Source organism: Zalophus californianus, chromosome 4 (genome assembly GCF_009762305.2).
Source record: "Zalophus californianus isolate mZalCal1 chromosome 4, mZalCal1.pri.v2, whole genome shotgun sequence".
Taxonomy (NCBI): Eukaryota; Metazoa; Chordata; class Mammalia; order Carnivora; family Otariidae; genus Zalophus; species Zalophus californianus.
Genome location: NC_045598.1, coordinates 63,536,288 through 63,563,192, shown reverse-complemented (window position 1 = coordinate 63,563,192; position 26,905 = coordinate 63,536,288). Strand labels below are relative to the sequence as shown.

The following is a 26,905-nucleotide window of genomic DNA, read 5'->3' as shown; positions in this document are numbered from 1 at the left end:
GGTAAAGGCTAGACTCTTACTAGAGGTTACCTATGGGAAGCAGTGTGGGTTTGAAGGAGAAATGGAGGCAATTCTTCACATTTTTAAATTCTATTTTCCATATTATTCAACTCCTCCCCTACAAAAATCATAATATTCAACTGTGAGGTTTCCATGTAAAAACAATCATTTAAAGAAAAAGAAATGATATTATGTTAGCACAGAGGAAAAAAGAGACTAACACCAGGAAATCCCTCCAAATTTGGAGCCTGAGGCACGGTCTCTGCCCTTTCGGAGGCTAAGGGAGATAAACATGTACTCAGGCCATCGTGACACACAGTACGTAGGTCTGTAGGAGAAGTAAAAACAAATTGTAGGCGAAGTCAGGAGAGAGCTATTACTTCAAATATGTTATCTAATAATTCATTTTGTTCCACCACTTAATGTGGAGAGGAAAATTCAATTCAATTGAAATCATTTATTCATATCCCTAAACTGAACGGCATATTGATTTTGATATTCATTTTCACTACATTCAAGAGGCCTTCGATGTGGAGCCCTTTCCATTTTTAAGTGTCCTCGAATCACCCACAATTGTACTGCCACTCTCTGAATGTCAAAAAGGCACAGCCACACGAAGGGGAAATGGCTTCCCCCTCACTTTAGTGGAATTTAACAAACATTGGCCAAATGGCATTTTTGTGCCAAGTACTGGTCAAGGGCTGAAGAGGGGAAGGTGAGAATTCTCTGTCCTTGCTCTAAAGAACCTTCAAATCTACTGGGGAGAGCAGAGGCATAAATGCCGGAGCTGTGTTCAGGGCACACGGGAGACAAGAACAGGGATGCTGTACACAGGTGGGGATGGCAGGGACCGGCAAAGAAGTCCGGAGGAGGAGCAGGCCTTTAAGGTGAGACTTGAATAACAGCAGGGTTTACATGGGGGAGGGAGGTATGGAGGTAGGTCCACCATGTGAAACAGCACAACTGCCTGCATTGGATGGAATCCACTCTATTTGGATTGTCCACGATAAGAGGGAATTAGGGAAAGAGAGGGCAGAGGTGAGGTCGAAGAGGTGGGCCGAGGTCAGGCTCTATGGGGCTGTGAATGGAGAGTTAAGGAATGTGTTTTATTCTGGGCAGGATCTGAAGGGTTTTAAGTTGCAGGGTTAGATTTATTTTGTAAATGGATCACTCTGTGTAGGATAAGAGAAGAGGGCAAAGACATCAGTTTGGAGAAAGATCCTATGTCCTGAACTAGAGGGGTAGCAATAGGTAGGGGAAGTGGAAATCTGTTTGAGAAACTCCATCTGGGAAGTCTATTTACCAGACTTGAGTTATGAGGATTAAATGAGTTCATATACACAAAGGTTTTAGACCAGTGAATGACATATAGTCAACACCACCCAACGATTTGGTATTATTATTGTTGGATCTACCAGGTTCTCGGTACTCCTTCACACTTTCTGCTCCCACTTCTTGGATCATCCTTTCTTCATTGTCCCTCTCTCTGGTCCCATGGCTCACTCTACTGTTCCTATCATGACATATTCTGAGATTATATGTGCTCTCCCTGGTAGCAGGCTGCTGGACTGTAGGGCCTGGGTCTCATTTGTATTACCTTCCCTAGCACCCAGCGGACTACCTTGCACAAGGTCCTCAAGGTACTTTTGGTTAAGGGTAGGAACCAAAACCCACAACACCTTACACAGACTATTTTTAGCTCAAGATCATACCTCCAATGTAAATAAATTGAATTTAGTATGAATACCCATTCTAAAGTTCTTGTCCAGAGCTTCTCGCATGCTACCTGCATGCGTTAAATCAAGTCCTGCGTATTTATGCTGTGATTCTTACTCTAACGTGGCAAAGTCTATGCCATCCAAGCCCATGATTTCATCAGCTGCAGATGACATATCAGAGATATTAATGTCCACCACATTTTTAACTGTGCTCTGGAGGGTCAGGCTTTGCTCTCACAAAAGAAATACACTCTCCACCACCTTCAGGCTGATATTCAAAAGGTTAAGAAAATCCTTTCTTCCTTGTAATAGGTAGAATAATGTCCTTAAAGATGTCTACATCCTAAGCCCCGAAACTGTGAATACGTTACCTTACATGGCAAAAGAGACTTTGCAATTGTAATTAAATTAAGGATCTTGAGATGGAGAGATTATCCTGGATTATTCATTCCCAATGCAATTACAAAGATCTTTATAAAGGAAAAAAAGGGAGACAAGAGAGTTAGGAGTTGATTTGTAACTCCAGAACAGCAAGAAAATAAATTTGTGTTGTTTTAAGCCACTAAGTCTGTGCTAATTTGTTACATCAGCAATGGGAAACTAATACATTCCCTTAACTCAAATTGCGTCAGTACAAACAATTTCCAGTTTATTTGTTCCCTTTGATGTAGTTCCAATATCCCAAGGACTGCTCTTACATTTTAAAGTGTCAGAGTAAGCATGGATCCTCATTTTGTAATGATTTTAACCAAGATATTACTGTAGTACCATCCCAAACAATCCCAATATTATAAATTTCCACCTATTCTTAATATAAAAGTCAACTGAACCCAAGCCAGTTCTCTGAATTCCTGCAATATTTTTGGAACTGTTTTTTGAGTGCATATTAGATAGCAGCTTTTCTCATAGCTCCCCACCTCTTTTCTTCATCTTCCTTTTTGTTTACTTTTTTGTTCGCCTGCTTTTTTTTTTTCCTTAGGCTGCACTCAGTGATAAAAGATACTTTCTTAGGCCACCGGCATTCAAATAACTTCATGCTATATCAACAACCGAAGAATAACTCTCTTGGTCTTTCCAGAATAAATAAAATCCCCTTTTCTTAATGAGTTTAAAAATGACAAGCTGTTCAATTCTTAAGACTCTTACATTAGAAGGAACTCAGAAAATTCTGTTCTACTTGGTAAAGTATTTATTCTTAATGTACATTGTCCTTACTAAGTTGATGCTCCATGCTCACCAGCTGGCTTATCCTGCCAATTTCAGTACATTTTTATACAACCAAAACACTTTCTTACTGGTTCTTAAATGAGATGTCTCAGACATCATCTGAAGATTTTCAACTTTTCATTAATATAAGGATGATACTGTATTTCAAAATCTATAAAATTTTAGAGCATACAATGGGGAGAATGAAAGGACACCAGGGGATATTGCTACCTGATATTGTCCTAGAAATCTGGGGTCCAGCTCGGCCCCTGGCTGGTGCCTGCTATGGAACCCTTCTCCCTCCCTCACTCTCCTTTCTAGAGCCCCTTCTGGATGCATTTCTCAGCAGCACATGCTGGGGGGGGGGTGCTTCTGGATGTCATGTTTCAGCAATACTAGGGCCCAAGTGACAAACTTCAAACATGGTGCAGTTTTCCTAGGTCTTTCTGCAGAGAGTCTAGGGCTATTTTGTTCACAGACTTTAGCGTTGAAACCATTCTGCCATCACATCTCCATTGCACTGGGCCAAATCTCCTTAAGGCAAGTTTACTAGTCAAGATAAAGAAGTGAAAGGAGTTACTAAGCACATGAGAAGATGCTCAACATCATTAGCCTTGAGGAAAACCCAAATCAAAACCACAGTGAAATACCACTCCATACCCACCAGGATGGCTATACTAAAAATGACAGATAATAGCAAGTATTGGTAAGGATGAGGAGAAATGGGAACCTTCACTGATGTAGCTGTTTTGATAAATGGTCCTAAGGCATCCTCAAAAATTAATACATAGAGTTCCTATATGACCCAGAAATTCCACTCTTAGGCACATACCCAAGAGAAATGAAAACTCATGTCGACACAAAAATTGTATATGAATTGTTCACAGCAGCATTATTCATAATAGCCAAAAAATAGAAATGACCCAAATGTTTATTGACTGATGAATGGATAAGTAAGATGTGATATATCCACATAGTCAGCCACAAAGAGGAATGAAGCGCTGATACTTGCTGTAATATGGATGAACCCTGAAAACATTATGCTAAGTAAAAGAAGCCAGTCACAAAGAACCACAAATTGTATGACTCCATTTATAGGGAATATCCAAAATCAGTAAATCCACAGAGACAGAAAACTGGATTAGTGGTTTCCCAGGACTAGTGGGGGCTGGGGGACTGAAGGGTGGCAGCTAAGGGGTGTGGGGCTTCATTTTGGGATGACGAAAATGTGCTAAAATGAATTATGGTGATGACTGTATAACTCTGAATACACTAAAGCCTCTGACCTGTATACTTTAAGTGAGCAAATCATCTGGCACGTGAATTGTATCTTAATAAAGTTGTTGAATAAAGAAAAAGAATTGGAATGAATGAATATTTCCCACCAAGTTATTTCCTGAGCTGTGTCACAGGTTGGGGAACCCACATGCTCTCTCTTCCAGCCACCTCTCCTTCCGGCCCCACCTCCTCTTTACTTGGAACTGACAGGATCAAAACCAGCAGCTGTCCCTGAGGGACACGGTCCTGGACTGCCCAGAATTTAAGTTTTGTTTTGTTTGTCAAATAATGAATCGCAAAGGCATTTGCTTAATCCTGCTTGTGTCTTCCTGAAAAATCCTGCCGGGGCCCAATAGCATGTCATTCTTCATTATTTCCAAAGGAACATTCACCTTAAATATTTATTTCTGTTCTCTTCCATACATGCTCCAAGGCTCTACTCTACTACATCAACATTCATATATATTTACTTCTCCTGACTTGTAGTCATTTCTCCAGGATCTGCCCTCCCCAGCTAATTGCCTTTATGACCCAATCCGACTGCTGTTCCCTAATCCAAACCTCCTTAGCCAAACTGTCTGCAGCCTCCTCTTTTTCACCAGCTAAGCTACCTGCCTTGGACCTAAAATCCCCATGATTAGTCTCTCTTTTGCAATAAGACACCGAAGTCCTCCTTGAACTATAAATGTTCCTTGGAAACAAAAGCGTATTAGTGTAATCCCACATATGTCCTCCAATGACAAGTCAAACACAAGAGTTGCTCAATAATGTTAAAGAATGAGTTGGGAAGTTCTGAGGCATTGACACAATCAGGGAGGGGTTTGCGGTGTTGGCAACCTCAGCACGGGAAAGAGGCACAGAGCCAAGGAAAGCCTCCAGGCGATGAAAATCTGTTAACATGTGTCACTGAAAGAAAGAAAAGGACCATTAAAGGAAAGATGAAGTTTTAGTGTAAGAAATCATTCACTTCATTCATAATTTTCCCAGGATGGACCCAGATTCCTTTTTACCGTGTCGAGTCTTCATTCTTTATTCCATCTTAATGCAATGTTACTCTACTACTGTTGAACTTCTGTCGTATTTCAATGTAGAGGTAGCTGTCCTCTTCTCTCAACTAATAAAGATTTGCAAGAGCCCCAAGACTCAACAGGGTGCAGGTTACTACCTAACTTCAGCAGAAGACCATCCTGCTCTGACGGCTCTGTTTCCAAGGGCTCGGCAACACTCTGGGGTTTATTAGCATATGATGTGTCAAATAAAACCCATGTTTCATACACAGCACATTATTAAATAATGATTATGTCTCAAGGTAGGAGCGGAACATATTTCATTTTTCCCTCTGCTGTTAAATAAGGAGGTCGCCCTCAGCAGCTATTGACAAGTACAAACGTTCAAATCAACACTGTGCCTGGCACTGAAATTAAGTGGCGCAGCTTCCTCCTCTGCACACGCTGCGCCCCATGTCCGTTTGAAAATTATTTCTGATTGTTAAGATTAGCAAAGGTGGAAGATTCGTGACAGGGAAGCCGAAGGCCTTCCATTCTGAGCTCTCTTTTCAGTGCTTTTAACATACAATACTGTATTCCAAGCGATGAACAGCGAGAGGGATTAGCTCAGCTTCTCCAGGGATTTGGAGGTGATTCTACATCTAAATTTATGGAAGTCCTTGCCTCTTTGGAAATAAGATTCTCAAATTAGACTGACTGAGTCTCACCGATTTGGGGCCCAGTCTAGCTTTTACTTGGATCTATTAATAAAGTGAAGAACAACTACTCCTCGTGGTGTCAATAACTGATGAGGTAGGGACAAGCTCTAGTTTGATTACATGTCTAACTGTTATCCAACATATTACCCTCAGTTTTTCAATAAAGTTCCGGCTGCCCATTTCTTGACTAAATATGCTCATTAGCACATCGCTACCGAAAATGACGCTTCTAAGAGGGACCAGAAAATATTCAGCCGCATTTTGGGATAGAGAATTTTTTCTGTTTCATACAACTGTGCTATGAAGACACACACTTCCTCACTGGCCATGTTGAGTTTCCTATGAGGATTATAGGATGGGAGGGAAGGACGAGAGGCTTCTAAAGCCCTCTGTTCTTGAAGAAGGGCTACTATAAAGTAAGCTAGAAAAGAACAGCAGTGGATGTGATCCTATTAAAAATGCTTCCCACATCAGAACATCTCTCTATAGTCTAAGTCTTTTTAAAATCACTGAATACCTTGTATCAATACTAATAGGTAGTATCACTTAATACTTTAGAGAAGTTCAAATAGCAAATAATATAACTCCAAGAATAGTAGAATCTCAGTGTAACGTAATCTGCTATGCCACTGGACCACAAATTATGTTAGGTTCTTTCCAATCTAAGACTCTAGACAGTGAAAGGCCAAAATAACCTCATTATATGCATCTAAATGTTCTTCGAACGTCCTTTATTGTGTTTTCCATGCTCTGTGAATGTTTCATCTGCATTTACTTTTTTTTCTTTTTTCTTGATAAGATCAGAATCTTTATGACCTATTGCATTTACATTTCAGTAGGCTTTTAAATATAGCTTACTTTCATGTAGGTAGGAATGCATAACTATTCATACTAAATATGGTGAAGCCACATTGAATATTCATTCATTACTCGAGGTATTTATTCAATACTGTAGCAGGTTGAATTGTGGCCCCCTAAAATATGCCCACCTGGAACCTCAGAATGTGACCTTATATGAAATAAGGGTCTTTGCAGATGTAATTAAGGCACCACTGGATGGTTTTACCCTTGAAAAATCCTGCTTTGTGATACTGTTCAGTGGGCCAGTGATTCTTTCTGCCCCCCCTCCTTGAATTCTTTCACTGGCTTTATTTATTTTAGTGTATAGTGCTTAAAGCATACTTAGCTTTTATATTCTCGTACGTGTTATCGGATCTATAACTATAAATTAAACTGTATCTACACAGAGACACTGATTCAAATGTTTTAGTTGCACCTGTATATTTTTCACATACCCCTATACATTCAGTCACACATATTAAGAATATTATGATATTATTTACTCACCCTATTTTTCATGTTTTTTCATTTGTTTTCTTGTGTTACGGCGGGAAGAACACAAGTTTGTCATAAAACAACCTAGACTTGGAGATCTTATGGTCTTAGGCAAGTTATCTAATCACGCCTCTCCTCAATTTCTTCTGCCCAATGATGTTATGGGCTAAACTGTGCCCTCCTAAAATTCATATAGTGAAGGGGCGTCTGGGTGGCTCAGCGGGTTAGTCGTCTGCCTTCTGCTCAGGTCATGATCCCTGGGTTGGGCTCTGCTCAGCGGAGAGTCTGCTCCCTCTCCTTATGCCCCTCTCCCTGCTCATGCTCTCTCTCACTATCTCTCTCAAAAAATAAATAAAATCTTTAAAAAAATTAAAAACAAAATTCATATAGTGAAATCCTAACCTCTAATCCCTTAGAGTGTGACCTTACTTAGAGACAGTCTTCATAGGGGTAATCAAATTAGAATGAGGTCATTAGGGTGGGCTCTGATATAATACAACTGGTGTCCTTATAAAAAGGAGAAATTTGGACACGGAGACACACATAGAAGGAGGATGATGTGAAGACACACGGGAAAGACAGCCATCTACCAGCCAGAGAGAGAGGGCCCACAGCCTTCAGAAGGAACTAAGCCCGTCAGCACCTGGATCTCTGACTTCCAGCCTCCAGAACTGCCAGACAATAAATTTCTGTTGCATAAGTTGCCTACTTTGTGGTAATTTGTTGTGGCAGTCTTAGCAAACTAATACAAATAGCAATAATAATATTTAACCTCAGGGGCACTTGGGTGGCTCAGTGGGCTAAGCATCTGCTTTCGGCCCAGGTCATGATCTCAGGGTCCTGGGATGGAGCCCCCGCGTCAGCAGGGAGTCTGCTTCTCCCTCCTCCTCTGTCCCCCCCTCCCGACTCGTGCTCTCTCTCAAATAACTAAAATCTTTAAAAAAAAAAGTAACAGTTATTTTGAGAGGATTAAAGAATGTGGCAGACATTGTTGGTCACTTCCCTGCAGACCATTTCCTTTTCCTATTTGCTAACAGAGCTCTGATATTCCCTTAGGTATCAGGAAGACAACCCCTGCTCTTAAAAATGTGAATGCAGTCCCTGGGATAGGGCGAGCCCGTGACACAGCTATGACCAACGGGATGTGAAGGGAGACCGCTGGGGGTTCTAAGCAAGATATCTTTCCCTAATAAGAGAGCCACAGCTGGAGAAACATTGCTCTGTGTCCCCCCTGGCTCTAGGTTTGGAAGTGGGTTGTGGGAGGATGTGAGGCTTGACCCTGCCACAGCCGGCTCAGATTGTGGGAAACTTGAGGAAGTGAAAGCATCATGGAGATGCTGAACAGATCAGAAGCTCTGATTTCACTGACTGGCTGAATCAATTCCAGTGACTGCCAATAACCAGACTGCTTGTTATATGAGAAAAAGAAACTTGTATTGTTTAGGCACTCTTAGCCAGGGATTCTCATACGACCTGAAGCAATAAGGCTCCCATTTCATAGTGTGCACTCATTAAACACTGACGCCCTTTTCTTTTTGTTCTTGTGTTGAAGCTTCTGTAACTTTGTTCCTCTGTCTTCCTTTTGAGGCTTACTCGTTTAGGCTGTCTTGATATCCTGCTTCTCTATCTTTGGTTTCATTAATTTGAAAAAACTGCATCTAGCTTGTTCATCAAGCATGTTTTGTTCTTTTCATTTCCTTTACTCATCTCATAAAATTTTCTTCCTCCAGCCAATTTCCCCCAAACTGACCTCCTTTCCTGCTATTTCAGCACCAGAAAAAATTCAAAATGGTTTTTGTGTGACTTGGAGTCTAATCTCCTGGGATAAGATCCTTGCCTTTCGAATCATTTGCCTTGCAGAGCATCATGTATGTGTTTGGGGATTTATAAGTTACACGTAGAGCATAACCAGGGCTTTGGTGAGTGCCTACAGTGAAGAATGGATGGCAAACAGGCTAGAGTCATTGAAGAGGGTCTGGCCTTTTCCACCAGGAGGTCAGTGATTTAATTTGGCTCAAGGTAATAGTAAGCAAAACTCCAAATAAGGAACAGTTTGAAGGAGGAGGCAGAGGGGAGAGAGGAAAAGGAAAGGAGTGCATTTTAAATTAATTTTCATTTAACATACTGCCAACACTGGAACAACAGTACAAGGGAAAAATATGTCTTCCTCCTCCTCCTGGGTACTTTCCCCACCATCCTAGGAGTAATCACTATGTATTATTACAGAAGAGGTTACAAATATGTGGTCATATACGATTCCATATATGTTCACTGGTGTTGCATTTTCCTTTTGTAAATCTGGGTTCACTGTAAATATGATTTTGCAACTGTTCTTTTACTTTACAATGTATCTTGGATATTTTTCCACATCTTTATACGTGTATATTCCATAAATGCTTGAGTAAAAGGTGCAGTTATTTTCCCCAAATTATCCTTCAGGAAAAAAAGGATAATTATCTTTGGGTTCTTGCAAAGTCTCTCAAATTATGGGAGGCTTTCCTCATTGCTTAATTTGAACAGAATATTGTTGTTTGGAAAAGATGATTTAGCCTGAAACAAACTCAGTCAACAGTCCTTCCAGATGCTCACTGAGGTTATCTGTTGGAATTGATTTAAAGGGGGCAAAGAAATTTATCACAGATTAGTCTTCATTCCTGGGGGTAAGAACTCAAAATTTCAAGCTCAAGATTCTAAATAGGCTGTTCAGAGATCATTTAACAAGCAACAGAATAAGCAATTATGTTGTGGAAAACCTACATATACCCCCTACAGGATGAGTGATACAAAAGTGATACAAAACAACTTTCTTCACGTTTTATCACCGGGACTTGTGGTTTGGGGTAAGATTTCTAGTGGAACATCATCTGTGGGCCAACAAATGCTGCTTCTCAAGTAACAGATGGAAATAAGTCAAATGTACACTGAAAAAATATGTGTTAGATGATTCAGAAAAGAGCTCCAGTTTGTTAAAGATGCATGTGAAACATCTGAATAATACTGATTCAAGAAATGCAGAAAACGGAACTATTTCCAAAGTAATATGTTATATGATATGTGATCTTCAATGTGAATCTGTAACTAGATTAATAAATATAAGTAGACACTTAATAATTTCATTTGTAATTCTACAAGCATGTACGTTTAAGTTGGCCAGTCTTTAAAAACTAAAATCTTCACGTTGGAGAATACAGACTGCTTTGTATTCTAGAAGACCTTCTGAAAGTGTAATGGAAGATCTATAGTTAAGGGCTGCCTAGTATTCCATAATAGAGAGGCACCATGGTTTACTTTGCTACCACTGACAGCCTTTTATATTTTATGTTCTGCAATTACAGACAATGTTACCTCAGATTAATTATTTCTTCAGACATATCTTCATGCCCTCTTGCAAGTATGTCTACAGAATAAATTCCACCAAGTTTAATTTCTGGCTGAATTTATATTATAGTCAAATAGAATTTTCTATTCCTTCTTTATTTTCTTTCTTGTTCACCAAGAGGGAGTTTCTATTAGGGTAGTGCATTTGAGTTGCACTATAAGTGATGGTCAAAATAAGCAAGAGGGATATTATATTATCTTATATATTTCCACTGTGAAGTCCACAAGGCCACTTGCCCTGCGCCGATCCCAGGACACAACAGGACCCCACTAGGGGAGGATCTAATAGAATTGAGAACCTGGAGGTTGCAAATCTGGGGGGAAAACTAGAAAGATAAAAACACCAGCTGGGAAGGGAAAGAACCATGGAAAGAGGAGGTGAGAGAGGTCATAACAAAGGAGCTCAGAGCAGAAGTTTCCTGATATTCTTCTAAGCTGGACCCTGTCTGATAAGTGACCTGATGGGTAGATCAAACACATCTTCTGGGCTCTGTGTATACTTTATTTCTGGTAATGGGATTCTATTTTCACACCCTACCAGATATTACGAGCATTACTAGGAGGTTAAATAAATATTGCCAAATTGCCCTTCAGAAAAGCTGTTTCAAATTATACTACCACCAAGAGTTTTCCCCCATATCCTGCACCAATGTTTCATATCATCAAACTTTTAAATTATTGCCAGTTAGTCAAAAATGATATCTCAGTGGTATTTCTTTAATTACATATAAATTGAAGCATCTTTTCATGGTCATTGAGCAATTACTTATCTTCCCTGCCTATTTATTTTTTGGTTGTTTACAATTTTCTTACTGATATGTAAGAATTTGCTGTATATTAAAGAAAATAACCTTTTGCCTAAGCAGGGCAAATTACTCCTCCACTTGTTATTTATCTTCTTGTGTTGTTTGATTAATTAATTAATATTGCTATACAGGAGATTTGTATTTTTATGTAATCAAATTTATCAGTTGCTTTTCTTAGGTCTTCTGTTGTGCAGTGTTGTTATTTTTAAGGCCAGTTGGTTAACATGTCAGAACACAGAAAAGCAGTCAAGTCTCAATCTAGCCACTTACCAGCCAAGAGACCTTGACAAGTCACTTCAGTAAGTTTCCTCATCTACAGAGAGGAGACTTTATCTTCTGCCTTCCTCAGTTTTTCTCTGCTGTCTTGATAATTGATTGAGGCTAGGTTTATCAAAGGCTCTTGACCCTACCCAGTCTACATGAATGGTAAAGTAGTTTGTATATGCAAATGTGGGATAAAATGTGAAGTATTTTTAGAAGCTGGATTTCTCAAAAATAAAACCTTGAATTAGTAAAGAGTAATGCAAATTTGTCAGATCAACTTCAAGCTTCAAGCAAGGATTCAAACAAGGCTAAGAAAGGACGTCACCTCTTTCTCTTGTTGGTCAACTCCCCCTAAACACTCCCAGACACTGTAAACTATCATGTCATCTTCATGACCTCACATTCAGAAAGTTCTCCCATATGTCTTGTCAGTAATAGAGACTAGTGGTAGAAAAAAAGTAACAAAAACCTAACTACTCACTCCTCCTCTCTAGGGCTTCTAGACAATTGAGGACAGAAAGAATCAGCCAACTGGTGATCACAGTAGAGCATCAGCTTTACTGGGATGGAAATAAGTCAATAGGTAATGCGGAAGGACCTCCTACCACCTTGTCGGGATCACATGCCTCTGACTGGCACCAGGCGCAAACAGAAATGCAGAGACCAGGAGTCACAGGGCCAAGGCGCTCCGAGCATGACAGGCTGGTATACAGGACACGAGAGAGAGCTCAGCCATAGGATGATCTGAGTGGGTTTGTGTCGTGGTCCTGCCCTTGGCCAATGTGGCCAAAGACACTCAGGCTCTCCATGTTCTCATCTTTTAGATGAAGCACTCCCTTGGGGAGAGTGAGGGTATTGAGAGAGAAAGCAAGCGCCATTCTTTTCAATACTGCAAACGCAGGGGTGCTGAATGGAACTCCCCTGTCCTCTATTGGAAAAATATAAAGGAGAAAATAGGTATGTATTTGTCTCCTAATTTATAGCTCTGATGTGAACTCCTTTGGCTTTGAATCTACCAACACTAGCTGAGCACCTTTAGGCAAGTTACATAAACTATCTGAGCCCTAGCCACCTCCTCTCTAAAATGGGACACGAATACCTACCTCCTGGGGTAAATGAGAGAATTAAAGAGACAATACACATAGGGCACTTAGCAGAGTATTTGGAGCAGAATGTGAACTCAAGAGATGTTAGTTTTCTTTCTATATCCTGCTAAATCTTTCAAAAGGACCAAGCTTAGTTTTGCTCTTTCACCTCAGTGAAAGTGAACAGTCAGTCCTATCAACTGTCCATCCACGGTCAGGCTTCATGCTTTTGAAACTAAATAATACCATGTCTTTGATCCTCTTCCACATGGGCCCAATTTCTAGTCCTGGATTTTACCACCGATCTCTTCAGAAACCCTCCTCTAATCCTCTTCATGGCTCTTACTTTGTGGAACAACAGACTGGCAATGGGCTCCACTCCCCACAACCAAGAAGATCCAACAGGCACAGGTACAACTGACTGTCTTGCCCTGGCTCTCTTACAGCTGCACACAGTTACACCTCCCTCCCAGCCAGGAAGTGCAGTCTCTTTCTCTGAACTCATGCGGTGCCAATCACCCCTCAGTTCCTGCCATTCCAGATACTGGAGCTCTCCCTTCCTCAGAGGATCCTGAATTAGGGTTATTAATACTCATGACTAGGTCCCCTGAAGGAAACAGACCAGCTGGCACCTTGGCAAGGTTCCAAATTATAATCGTTAAAAATAAATCCCCCTAAATGCATTAAAAATAAAAAAATGAATCCCAAACTTTTCAGTTTCTTCACAGCAAACAGCAGAATGGCCTCAGCACTGGACAAAGCTCCCACCCACAGCCACAGAGCAGCCAGCCTTAGAGGGCAGTGACTTCAGGAGGCAGACATATGGAGAGGTCATTTGTTTCTCATTTACCCAACAGATAAGAATATGGAAATAGTCTCAGTCCATTTGTTTGATGGGCCTCCTAAGTCAGTAATAAACAAATCAATACAATTAGTTTTGGCTCATCATCATTAAGGAACCCTCACTGCTGGGACACAATTTAATTATACCTCTTGCTCCACAGGAAAGGAAACCTGTCAAGATGGGTGGCTTCTCTTGGGGTTGTAGCAAAGTGGCATTGGGAAGGGAGGCTCAGTGGCAGCATCTGCATGACTCTCTGAGAACATTGCTCATGTATATGGCATAGCAGGGGTCTGTCCAGGATGGTTCTAAGTACTCCTGCTGCAAGTTCTTGGGAATTCATTGGAGCCAATCTGCATTCTGTGTGGAGCTTAGATACATAACAATGCTAATAAACTGAAACAACGAGTAAAGATTAAAATGACAATGTCTAATCCGGAACTGAAATCAAACCAGGAACCAGAATGCCTGGTGTGGATCTTCTGTGCCCCTCTGTGATAGTGACAGAGGCCCAGAACTGCCTTCTGCCTCAGCTTTGCCAGTGAAGTCTCTGGCGTGCTATGACTAACAAGCAGCTCTAACATTCTATGAATGAGACCTGTGAACTTCACGTGGTTCACGCCAAGCCTGGTGGACTCAGTTTTGAATGGCACCTGCCTACATCTCAGATGGGTTGTTTTAAAAGGACACAGAGGAATCACTTCACATGGCTTCACTTCCTTCCCTCACTTCCAAGTAGAACTTCTCTTTAAACCAAATCTAAAGAGATGATTGTCCAGTTGGAGTAACTGCCATAAATTTGATTTGGAAGTATCTCAGGAAAATCAGTGTAGCCAACATCCTAAGTTTCAAATTAGGAAATAAAGGCCCAGAGTAGTTAACTGGTTTCCCAAGGTTATCCAGTTTGATGAGGACAGTTTGTGCTTGAATCTAGTACTCAATCAGAACGTTCCCTCTGCTATATCGGCCTAATAAGCCCACATTTCCAAAGCTCTCTGGTAAGAAAGACTCCCTCATAACAAAACATTTGAAAGTTTAATTTGTTGTTTCAACTTGTGTTTTCCCCCTGGGCTCCATAGAAGATCATCAATGAAGAAAAATGATTTTTCCAAGGTTACACAGCTTCTAATTTATAGGAGCCAGTAATCAATTAAATATTTATTTTTGGAGTTGACTTTATATCTCTTTCCTTTTCAAAGTAAAGTGACATACATATTGATTTTAAAATCTATATATAAACATATGGAAGTGTTCTACAAGTGGATACTGTAACATGGAAGAGTTACCTAGGAGAGCCTCCTGACCTTTTTCAGACTATGAGGTAAATGAGAAATAACTTTTTTTTATTAAGCTATTAAAATTTAGGGACTGATTATTATAGTACTTAGGAATACTTTCTCTAATACAAGAATCTTTTCACAACAGTGTTTGAGATTACAAAGGTAGCCACTGCCAACCTTCCAACTGTAACAAGAAATGTTTCCCTTAAGCATCTGACTACTCATATGCAACAATATTATGACAAGTATACTGTTATGTTCAGTAATCTTCTCTAATAATAGTAAAATTAACTCTCCATTATTTTATTGTTTAATAATAGTAAAAAGTTCTGTTAAATAAGTACCTGACACTCACATAGTATATACACCCTGCGATGGTTAATTTTATGTGTTAACCTGAGTGGGACACGAGGTCCCTAGACATTTGGTCAAACATTATTCTGTATGTGTCTGTGAGGGTTTCTGGAAGAGATTAGCATTTGGATCAGCAGACTGAGTAAAGCAGATTACCCTTCCAAATTTGGGTGGGCCCCTTCCAGTCAGTTGAAGGCCTAAATCGGAAAAATAGAAAAAAAAAGAGTCATCTTTCCACGAGGGCACTCTTCCTGCCTGACTGCTTTAAGCTGGATTTTTTTTCCTACTTCTGGATTCAATATCAGCTCTTCTTGGGTCTCGAGCCTATAATGCTTTGGACAAAAACTAGACCATCAACTCTTGGGTCTCCAGTTTGCCACCTGCGGATCTTGGGACTTATCAGCCTCCATAATCATGTTAGCCAATGTTTATATATATATATATATATATATATATATATATATATATATATAAACACACACACACCTATTGGTTCTGTTTCTCTGGAGAACTCTAATATACACTTGTATTATATACAAGTATATAACTTGCATGTTTGTAAATTAACAAACGGACAAGAAAACTTAATTCAGGCAGCTGAAGTCACTTATAAGACCAACATTTTCTACTAAATAAAAACAACTTGACCTAAAAATAGGATTCTCTCAGTAGAATGTCAGAAATGAAAATGCTAGATATTTTAGATGGTATGGATTCTAAGAAGCATAGGATGTGGTCAAGATACCATTTCGCCCTCAAAATGGATGTAAAATGTATTAAGAAAATGGCATCAGGATGTGTTCAGAAATCCTCCTACCAAGATTGGGTCAAGATTTTGATAAAACACCAAGACATGTTGATAGACAGTCTACTATTTGAACAACTTCAAAGACTTGCAGAGATTTTGAGAAAGGGAAAGGGACCTTTAGTAGAAGAACCCTACTAAAGGTCTGGGCAGAGATGACAAAGGAGCTCTGATGAGAACAAGGGGACACACCTGGAGGTGTGGGACATCCACGTGAACCTGCTCTCATATCCCTGAGGAAACGGCCCTATACACATACAACATTTTCAGATTGTGGAGATTCCTGATATGTTTGTTGATATCAATTTGAAAAAGTTCTGAATGACTGGATTCAACCCCTCCTCTATTTAATACACATGCTGAAATGACAAAGTGGGCCAAATAAATAATTAATACATGTTAAACATGTTTTGAAATAAGACTAAGCTGTACAATAGAGACATAGAAATCATACCCAATGTTTGCACTGTCTTTTATTGAGTTGCTGAAAACATACCTGTAGTTATTATCTCATTTAAAGCAAAGAGATAGGCATTCCTTTAGGACAGTAAAGGAAGGCTCATGTTTTAGAAAACTGGAAGACTCCAAAATAATGGCACATTTGAGAAATGGTGTATCAAAATCAGGAATCAGTGCTTTGAGATCACTGTGCAACATCAGGAGCAGAGGATAGGTTTGAAGAAGTGAGACCAAAAGCAAAGGGATTACAGTTGTAGTTTTGTGTCATTCTTTCATACTAAGATCATATTTCTGCTTCTGGTATTCCCTAAATTTCCTTGCCTTACAAAACCCACACCCTGGGTTATTTTGTAGTGATGGCCCCTTGTCAGTTACCCTCGGCTTGGTATGCATCTAGGCCATGTCTTTTTGACTTTGCCACCCCTATATGGCAGCCTCTACCTCTCCAGCCACTTGAAAAACCTCCAGCACAGGTAGTTTTATAACACATTCTTTACTTCCAAAGACAGCATTCAATTTTGAAAGGTTGATGAACGATATAAACAATTGAAAAAAAATTAAACTTGATAGGGAGTAATTGATATATAAAAATAGGTTTAATGGTATTTTAAAAATAAGTCAACAAAAGTAAGATGTTAACTCTCTGTTCCATATCCCTCTCATCTGCCCCCCAGGGTGAAATAAAGGTGTGGATCTCAGAACAACTTAGACTGCCCCAATCCCAGGGCACCAAGAGATGACCTTTCCTTTTGGGAAAATCAGCTAGTTGGTAGAACAGGCAATAAAACACAGCTTATGAATGACATTACTGACATTACCCTATAAGAGATCTGTACTAGTCCAAAATTTCTCAAACCCCCGTTCTTACTAGTTTTACATATTTATTTAACCCTCCCCCTGCCAATTGCTTTATACTGTATGGTGGGTAGTCCTACACCAAGGCTAATTCCATGCCCAAGTTAGGTTTGCACATTACAACATGGAGGGCAGTTCAGTTTCCCACTCACTTCCTATGGCACAGGTGGGGTTCATTGTTGGTGATAAGCTACTGCCATTCCGTTTTCTTTCAAGTGTGGCCAAACCACATTTAGCTTTTATTACCATATAATCAAATATTTAGTTTTAATAATGATGATGTTTTTTCTTTTTAATTTTTACTGTGTTCATATTGTTAGGTCTGCATTTTTCTTTATGATGTAAGCCTATATTTCTCAATTAAGCCTACTTATTCTAAAGCATCATTAAACCTACCATTTTATTTATTTTACTTTCCATGAATTATGTGTTTTATTTATTCAGTGTATGTGCCTCTTGGTAATTCTGTAGGCTTATAGAACATCAATAAGATTATTCTTGCTCATTAACTCACTGGGCCTCCAGTCCATTCTTAAAATGACAATGAGTTAACTCACTGGCAAGAAATGAACAAAGACCATGGAGTGAGAAAACCTAATGAGTCATAGTGCAGGTTAACTTGTCTGAACCTTAGTTTACTCATATGTCAAATAGGAATAATAATATATGCTGCACATGCCATGGGATAGTTGTGCACATCAAACCGTATATTCATATCAGGGTGTTAAATTGCAAGTTTTGACTGAATATTCAGCTCTCATAGATATCAGATACCAATGTGATTTATGAGACAGACCAGCCTGCAGGAATTGAAATGGAGACAATTAAAACCCAAAGCAAGTCAACCACACAGAATATAAGAGGTTTGAGAGAGGAAAGAACCTGAGATGGAATTTCTTTAGCAAGAGCTAAGTTGTAAGGTCCCTTCCCCAAAGGGGTGCTTTCTCCTTCAAATCCAATCAAGTAAAGGAGACTCTGACTTGTCACTTGGAAATTTGGTATCTGTCCCCTATGGCTAGGGAGATGTTATAAACTGACACACAAGTTTCAGCCTCAACAATGGCCCAAGAAATGTCTCCTTCAGTATCTTGGTAACAAAAGTTGAATGAGTGTGTGCCTTAGATTAAACATAGGAGATGCAAACAAGGGAATCCGATGCAGATTCTGCTAGCTCCATTCTGTTTAATAGCACCTTTGAAATGGGAAAAGTCATAAAATAGAAGCAGGGGTGGGTCCCCCACCCATTCCTCAGGATTATGGAAGGAGTAAGAAGCCCGCAGAGGAAAATGCATCATCACCTATATCAAAACAGCTGTGCAGTTGGGAGGTTCCTGGCACTAAGGGTGGGAGGGGGAGTCCAAAGAACCCATGAAAGTGTTCCATGAGGGAAAAGGTTTTAATATAGGTCCAGCCCAGGGACCATGAGGTCACCTTACAAAGAACTGGCCATATAAGAGCTTGCCTCTCACCAACAGTGTGGGACGGTTCCCCTTTCTCCGCATCCCCGCCAACATCTGCCATAAAAAAAAAAAAGAGCTTGCCTTTCCTCCTTACCTCTTGCTCCACCTCCAAATGATCTATAAATAGCAGCAAGCTAGTAGAGAGAAGAGCAAGAAAGGAAAATAAGAGCTGTGAGCTGTGTCTCTTGGTCAGGAGACAGAGAAGACCAATGCCTAACTCCTGAGGAACCAGCCCATCCTCCCAGAGTCAGGCAGGGAAGGGATGTGAATGCTTCCCATGGAGCAGATGTGAGTCATAGGAGGGAGAGCAAGTGTGGGATTTTCTTATATCACCCCTAAGGCTCAGAAGGCTCCCACTGAGGATCTATGCTCTCCAGCTCCTCAGGGCTGAAAGAAGGACCACAAGAGATCTTATAGACTGGAATAGAAACACATGCTTAGTACAAGGGTCCCCAGAGAAAAGAGCCCAGGGTCGGAAGGGTCCGCGAAAGTTTCCTCAACCAGGTGGATCAGCTTGAGCCACTTGTCAGGCTTGGAGAACTAAGAGTCAAGTAAGAATTAGTGAGGCTAAGGTATTATCCCCTCAACTTTCCTCCCATCGCATGCTCAACCCTGAGTTGAAGGGCTCTGAAACAGCAGCTATAAGGTGAGGAAAGAGGTGAGAACACAGAGTAGAGGAAGAGCCCAGGCCCATGATGCCCTGTCTGACCACAGAGCTTCACCTGGGGGAGGGGAGAAGGCTCAATGTTAACTCAGGTTCAGAGTTTTGATTATTCCATGGAACTGGAAATTATAATTACTGAGTTGAGACTGCATTTGTGACTTCAAGGCACTTTAGGACTGTTTTACGCCTGAGTGAGTTAAGAAATTATAAAGCCTACTAGAATCTTCATCCAGGAGCAGAAAAAGAGAATCCCTTAAAAAAAAAAAAAAAAAAAAGCAAAGGGATGGTCGAAGACAAAGTTGCATTTTGATTATATAATGGTCAGCAATTATATACCCTAATGCCTAGAACAACCCAGTAGTAAGTACTTAGCAGATATTTATTTATTTATTTATTTATTTATTTATTTATTTTTAAAGATGTTATTTATTTATCTGACAGAGAGAGACACAGCGAGAGAGGGAACACAAGCAGGGGGAGTGGGAGAGGGAGAAGCAGGGAGCTGAGCAGGGAGCCCGACGTGGGGCTCGATCCCAGGACCCTGGGATCATGACCTGAGCCAAAGGCAGACACTTTAACGACTGAGCCATCCACGCGCCCCGCAAATATTTACTGAATAAATTAGTAATATGTTAGTTTCACACACATGTGCAACTCTGGAAACTATAAATCTTCCTGTAGTAATACTTCTAATTAAGTATATTATTATAATTATTAGTGGTAGCAGTATCTAATTACCTTCAATCTCAATAACTAAGGTTTGCAGTGGAAAGCATTCATCATTCATCCATTCCTTCACTAATTTAGATAACAAATGTTGACTGAACCACTACTTTATTCCAGGGACCATGACTGGACACTGGAGATCCAAGGTTGACATATATCCCATCTTCACAGATTTTACTATTCAAAGGAGAAGATGGATAAGCAAACAAACAATTGCTTCCAGAAAGCCAGAAATGTTGACAGGGGAGGAGGAGAAAGTAGAAGTAAGTAGATCACAAAATTTCACCAGAGACTTTTGCCCTGGGCTTGCTGAGTTTTAGATAGCCGGCAGCTAGCATCAAGGGCAGCATGGTCTTAGGAAGCAGCAGTACCAGCAAGGAGAAAGGGCAGAGGCTGCCAAAGAGGCATTTTGTTCTCTTCACAAATATGTTCAGCACTGGTTCTGGAAGGGGAAACCAGGGTTGGATTGCAGAATCATGGCCAAGTGACAGATGCCAGAATGGGCTAGAATGTACGATTAGTAGAGTGGGGGAGAAGGGGGCTGCAGGGCCAGAACACCTTGTAAATTGTCTTCCATTGTCTTGCATTCATTCATACAGTCATTCATTCATTCAACAAACATTTATGAGCGAGGGCTCTGAGCCAGCCCCTATAACCCGAGGGGGTGGATCTGGGCTCTAAAATACTGCCTGCTGGAAGCCCAACCTGTTATTCCTCTTCCTTAGTTGCCTCTTCTTGCCAGAGCTCTTTCTTCTCCTCCGGAAGAGAAAGCAGGAGTGTAGTAGAGCAGTTAAGAGCAGAGGCTTGGAGAGTACCCTGTCTGGGTTTTGTCTAGGTGATTGCAGTCAAGTTATTTCATTTCTCTGAACCTCAGGTTCCTCATGGGTAAAAAACGCTATAGTAAAACTCCTCCTTGGAAAGCGGCTGGGTAGATTAAATGAAACAATGTATGTGAAAAAACTAGCACAGTTCTTTGCATGTAGGAAGCCCTGCAGAAAGGTTAGTTATTTATCATTCTCTTCTTTGTTTTTTTCTGCTTGCTCCCTGGGAGATTGGGCACTTTATTCTACTTACCACAGATGCTGTGGTGTTTAAAATATTCCTACTCTGTGAAGCCATTTAATATTGGTATGTGGAATGTCTCCTCCTTTTTTCTCCTCTTAATCAATGTTATTGTTAACAACTCAGAAGCAACACAGAGATTATGACTCCGAAAGAAGGGAAATCTCAGGGGCTCATAACCTTTCAGAAAATGAAGGACCTCTTGGGCTGAAATTCTGAAAGCTGGCTCTTACCGTAAAGGTGAGTTTTGTGTGCGTGTGTGAAGGAAATTTGATAAAATTCTCTTTGGCAAATTTCTGAGTCACTGGAGCATGAAAAAAGGTATTTCTCAGCCCTTAAAAGAAATTCAGGGCGCCTTTTTCAGTGCATGAATATCTCAATAAGCAGCTTGATTTTCAAATGTCAAACTTGCCATAGAACTTGGTTCTTGGGTAGGACAAATGCCTTTGATTTGTTTGAAGAAATTTGATTTGGAAATAGCCAAGTGATTAGTTGTCGAGACTAAAGCTTTGAAGTCACAGAGTATGGATTTCTATTATAGGCCCTTGCAGAGTCCCACACATTTGCATGTAAAATATTTCTAGAACTTTTGCATATGCTTAGATATTAAAATAAGCATGCTTAATGCATTTATAAGATCCCATCTGTCACATACATAATACACTTTAAAATGCTACCCAATAGGAAATATGGTCTTGTTGTTTAACCTTAATCAAATAGAAGAACAAACACACAGTAATAATGAACTATGATTGTTGAAGTCCTAAATGCACAGTTGTATTTAATTCTGTACATCGTGCATTTGGGATACTGTTAAATAATAGCTCTTATGAGATCTCCATTTGAAAGAGACTCCACAATGTGAAGCTGAACCAAAGAGTCAAAAATAATTCAAACATAAAAATAGAAGTCTAAAAAAGACCTTGAAAGGTTGAAACATCCAATCTCTACCAAAGTTACAAACTTGTGGGATGTGAGGGCTGGGGCAGGCCCAAGGGAGATCACCTACTCTAAACCATTCATTTTATAAAATCAGGACATGGGTGTTCAAATTAGAGTTTGTTCAAACCTTATTTGTGCTTTTTTTTTTCAGATTTTCAGAACAGAAAATTCTACAACTTCCTCTAGTAACATATTTTTGTGCTTAATCATCAGGAAATTGCAACCACCTTAATTTCCTCCAATTAAGCCTATTTTCTTGATGTAGGTGGATTTAAAATGACAGTCTGCCATACACCTCTGTTAGTGACTAATATTAGAATATGACACTATGGCAAAATGTTAGAAATTGAAAATAAATCCAGAGATAAGAAAACTCACAGGGGACCTAACTAGAATTTTTTTTCCCATAGATTTATAGCACGTGAATAGATTCACAGCAGTTCATTGTATGATGATGCAGAATCAGGAAGGGTACAAGTGCAGTTTTGGAATAAACGGTCTGAATTCTCATTTTGTCCCTTACAAATTGTGAAACTGGGTAAATTACTTATCTTCTTTAAGTCTCTATTTCTTTATGGATAATAACAATGGGTACTATTAATAGAATAATGCTTTTTTTTTTTAAAGGACTCAAAAGAATGTCTAACCTATTTAAACATTCAACATATGGGGGTACTTGGGTGGCTCAGTCAGTTAAGCGACCAACTCTTGATTTTGGCTCAGGTCATGATCTTGGGGTCCTGGAATGAGCCCCTTGTGGAGCTCCATGCTCAGTGGGGAGTCTGCTTAAGGATTTCTCCCCTTCTTCCTCTGCAACACCCCCCCCGCTCGTGTGCATATGCACTCTCTTGCAAATCAATCAATCAGTATTAAAAAAAAACCCATTTAATATATGGTGTTTTGATTGTAGTTGATATTATATACCATATTTGCAGGGTAATAAAACGGGATAGTGGTTACCTGTTGTCCTCACCTCTATCCTCTAACAAATATGTTATTTTAAGCTATATACATAGACAAAAATTGGTTTCTACAAAGAGATTTTGAGGGGCTAGTATTTGGGAAAGGGTGAAGATATTCCTAAAGCTGATGTCTGAAGGATCTTTTTCTTCTTTCTTTCTCAGAGATCATTAAGTATGACAGTAGCTAGAAGTACTTGTATCTCGTGCAGAGGAATGGACTGGGTGACAGTTTGGTGCCTTTCAAATCTATGATTTCCTGACTTTAGCCTAGCCATCATCATCGTTATACTCTGTCTTATTTTCTTAGTTTCATGTAGCATTAATTCATGTTTACACTTAAAACTTAAGAGCAGATATAAAAAGCTACATGTATAAGGTGTGTCCAATCCCAAGATCCAGTTATACTAAACAGCTATTATTTTAATCTTTCTTCAGGAATGAGGAAGATAAGTCCTATTTGTTATCACTGGAGACTCCAATTTATCTGAGTAAAATGAATTCTAAATGATTATCGATAGTGGTAACTCTTATGCAAATCTATTGCAGATCAGTAATTGTACGTTAATTTTCACCACAATGAAAAGCAAATCCTCTAAGTTCTCACTCTCGTTATTTAATACAAATTGGTGTCACAACATGACCGGTAAAGAAAATCTTTCATATTATGTCCATTTGTTAGTTTCACAAATTTAATTACAGACATGGGAACTGTCAATTTTGTTGCTTTTATTAACCAGGAACTACAGACAACTTTACTACTTTTAGGTCAGTATGTTATATTAAAAAAAATGTGAATTTTAAAAAGTGGATTGACCAGTAAAGCAATAAATTTGGGTAATAAGAAGTTGACACAAAGATACCTAGGGGAGTCTTTACAGGCCAAGAGGAAACCAATGTTGAGTAGCCAGAACCTTGCTGGACTGTATGAGGCTAAGTGAGGTTTGGGGAAAAGAGAAGAATGTTGATTTTGTTTGTCTTTACATTTCAATGACCCTCCTGCTCCCCCCAAATTTACTTCCTAGAGTAACCTCTTCTAGGGATGTAGAGATATATACCGAGTGGATAGTATTTCAGTTTTTCCGTATGTCTCCAGAATACTATTTTTAGCCTATTGATACTGTGCTGAGGAAGGCATTCTGTAGGTCTGACTGTGGGAAGAAGGTCAACCAGAGAAAACAATCTAGAGGTACAGGACTGGAAAAGATAATGGTACTGGTAGTGTATTGATTTTAGAACAGGAATAACATCATTTTGTCTTGCGGGTAATAAAAGCCCGTTCTCTGTCTGAATGGTAGTTAGAGATAGTGGGCCTGCCTGTATGACAAGGAATCCAACTTCAGTGAGGAATGAAGTTTCCCTAGAAACTACCTACAGTAGATCATTCAGAAAGGAAAAGCCTGGATTCATCAAACATAGGACAAACATTGCTTCAGCCTGAGACTCAAAAGAGTTTCCTCAGAAAATAAACCAGAAGGGACTACAGAAAACAGAAAAGGATATGTTTGCAAGAGCTCAGGACAGGTGGTCTATATCCAGCAAAGGAACTTCTTTGCCCCACACATAAGGCCCTTTGACTGCATTACATCAAAAAGATGGCGCCTGCAATGTGCGTGTAACAGCCCTGGGCCTAAGTAAGCTGAGACTTAAAGATCCTCGTGTAGGCTAAAGGGAAGTGAGCCCAAGACCAGGCAAACAGATTAGAATGAGATGACGTTAGGAGATGAAACAGGATTGCACATCTTCTTGATCCCTTGAGGGAAATAGGAAGGAGGCCGTTATCCCTATGAAGACACAGGTCGCAGACAGAAGCTCACAGCCCTCCCTTCACCACTCCTCCCTCCCTACCCTTCCAGAAAGGGCCACGCTAGGGCTTAGACTGGTTCAAAGACATTTTCCATGGTCTTAAGCCAGTTCTCACAATACCGAACGCAAGTGATCAAGGGAAGAGTCCATGAAAGGATGGTATCTTCCAAACAAGGAATGGAGTAAAATGATCAGAGGCTTTGTCTCTCACACTCACTGCTTTGTCTCCAGTAGTTAGAAGAGCTTCTGGCACATGATAGCTACTCAGTACATCTGTGTTGGGTGGGTGAGTGACTGAATAAGCCGTGAATGGAGGCTGGAAGGTGCTCTCTCCCTTGGTGCAGCTCTTACCCTGAGAGCGCCTGGAGCATAGAGCCCCAAGAAGGCTGGGAGGGGTGCACCAGGCAAGCTCTGCCCTAGGAACCGTGACAAATGTGCTCGGGCCCTCTTGGTCTTGAGCTGCTTTGCTTCCCTGACGAATGTGCTCTTCTTGAGCTAACCTTCTCTCCCTGCCTGGATGGGTGAGGTGCCAAAGGCCAGACTCCAGTGTAAGCTGAGGGTGAAAGGTACAAAGGAAGCTGTTCGCTTTAATTTCCTCCAGACTCTGTGTTATAAAGATCAACCCACCTAAAAGGAATTCGCCTGGTCTAGCCTGGCTCACAGATGATCGCATTAAGGCATGAGGCCAGGACCTCAGCCAAGGTGTCCCTTTGCCTGACCTCGTGTTCTCAGGGAGGCAGGGAAATGGCTGAGGGCAGGATTGGAAGACTCAGATCCTCAGTCTTGATTCCATCTGCCTCTTTAAACATAAAATATAGGATAACAAAAACATGCCGGATTATAAGATAAGAATGCGGTTTGCTCTCAGCATGTGCAGGGATAAATATTTGGGGGTACTGTATATTTTAAAATGATTTCTCCTTTTTCTTTATGCCTGTCATCATGGAAAAATAAAGGGAAAGTCAGGAAAATGGAGCAAACAGGAAAAAAGACACTCTACAGGATCTCCAGGGAAGCTTCTTGAGACACAGGTCAGAAAAGAAAAGATCAAGACAGTCCTAGATCATGTCTTCCCCGAGAATATTTCTCTCCCAGGTCCACAGAAAGACAGAAGCTAAGGCAGGGCAGGTCCTGAAAGGGATCACTAACTGCTGGCAAGGATTTCCCTCCCAATGGAGGACTCACAAATGCCTCAAAAACTCTTATCATGAAAGGAGGCTCTAGCTACTTGTACACAACACAAATAGATCTGAGGCGGCCAGTGGTCTGGGGCTGACCAGCTAGCTGTTCATTTTCATAAGGGGCAACACAATTTTCAGTTTAGGGTTTTAATGGCAGTTTGCATCTGATGCTATAAAGCCTGTATCCAAACTGCTCCTCTGTGAGAAAGAGAAAGAAAAGCACAGGGATGTTGGTTAAAACTAATGTGCTGGATGGTCGCCAGTCCTCAAAATCATACCAACCTCTTTATGTCTTAGTGAAAATGGTCCTATGCCAATAAGGGAAGCCATCAATGGTCTTACTTGAGCCCAGCCCATATGTCCAAATCAGAATCAGAATCACTTACATGTTATTTACTTAATGTATTTTCTCATTCTCTTTATTTCAATACTTACTGGCAGCAGTACCCTAGTAATAAATAATACAAATTTACACTGGAGCAAAGGTCTGCCGACTATAGCCTGTGGGTCACATTCAAGCACTGGCCTGTTTTCATATGAGCTAAGAATGGTTTGAACATTTTTTTTTTTAAAGATTTTATTTATTTATTTGTGAGAGAGAGAGAGCGAGAGCGAGAGAGAGAGAGAGCATGTGTGCACAAGCAGGGGGAGTGGAAGGCAGAGGGAGAAGCAGGTTTCGTGCGGAGCAAGGAGCCCCATGAGGGACTGGATCCCAGGACCCTGGGATCATGATCTG

General features: G+C 40.3%; 1 protein-coding gene across 4 annotated transcripts in view; it reads right to left on the bottom strand.

Annotated features, from left to right (window-relative positions):
• The window catches only part of ST6GALNAC3 (ST6 N-acetylgalactosaminide alpha-2,6-sialyltransferase 3), a 546,815-nt gene that overhangs the window by 137,529 nt on the left and 382,381 nt on the right, over window positions 1–26,905 (bottom strand). Inside the window, exon 4 of one of the 4 annotated variants that reach the window (XM_027572646.1) lies at window positions 4,989–5,108. The exons of the other annotated variants lie outside the window; for them this stretch is intronic. Coding sequence (XP_027428447.1) covers window positions 5,096–5,108 — 13 coding nt within the window. The 3' untranslated portion in view covers window positions 4,989–5,095. Of the gene's footprint in view, window positions 1–4,988; window positions 5,109–26,905 lie in introns of those variants that run through there. 4 annotated transcript variants of the gene reach the window in all.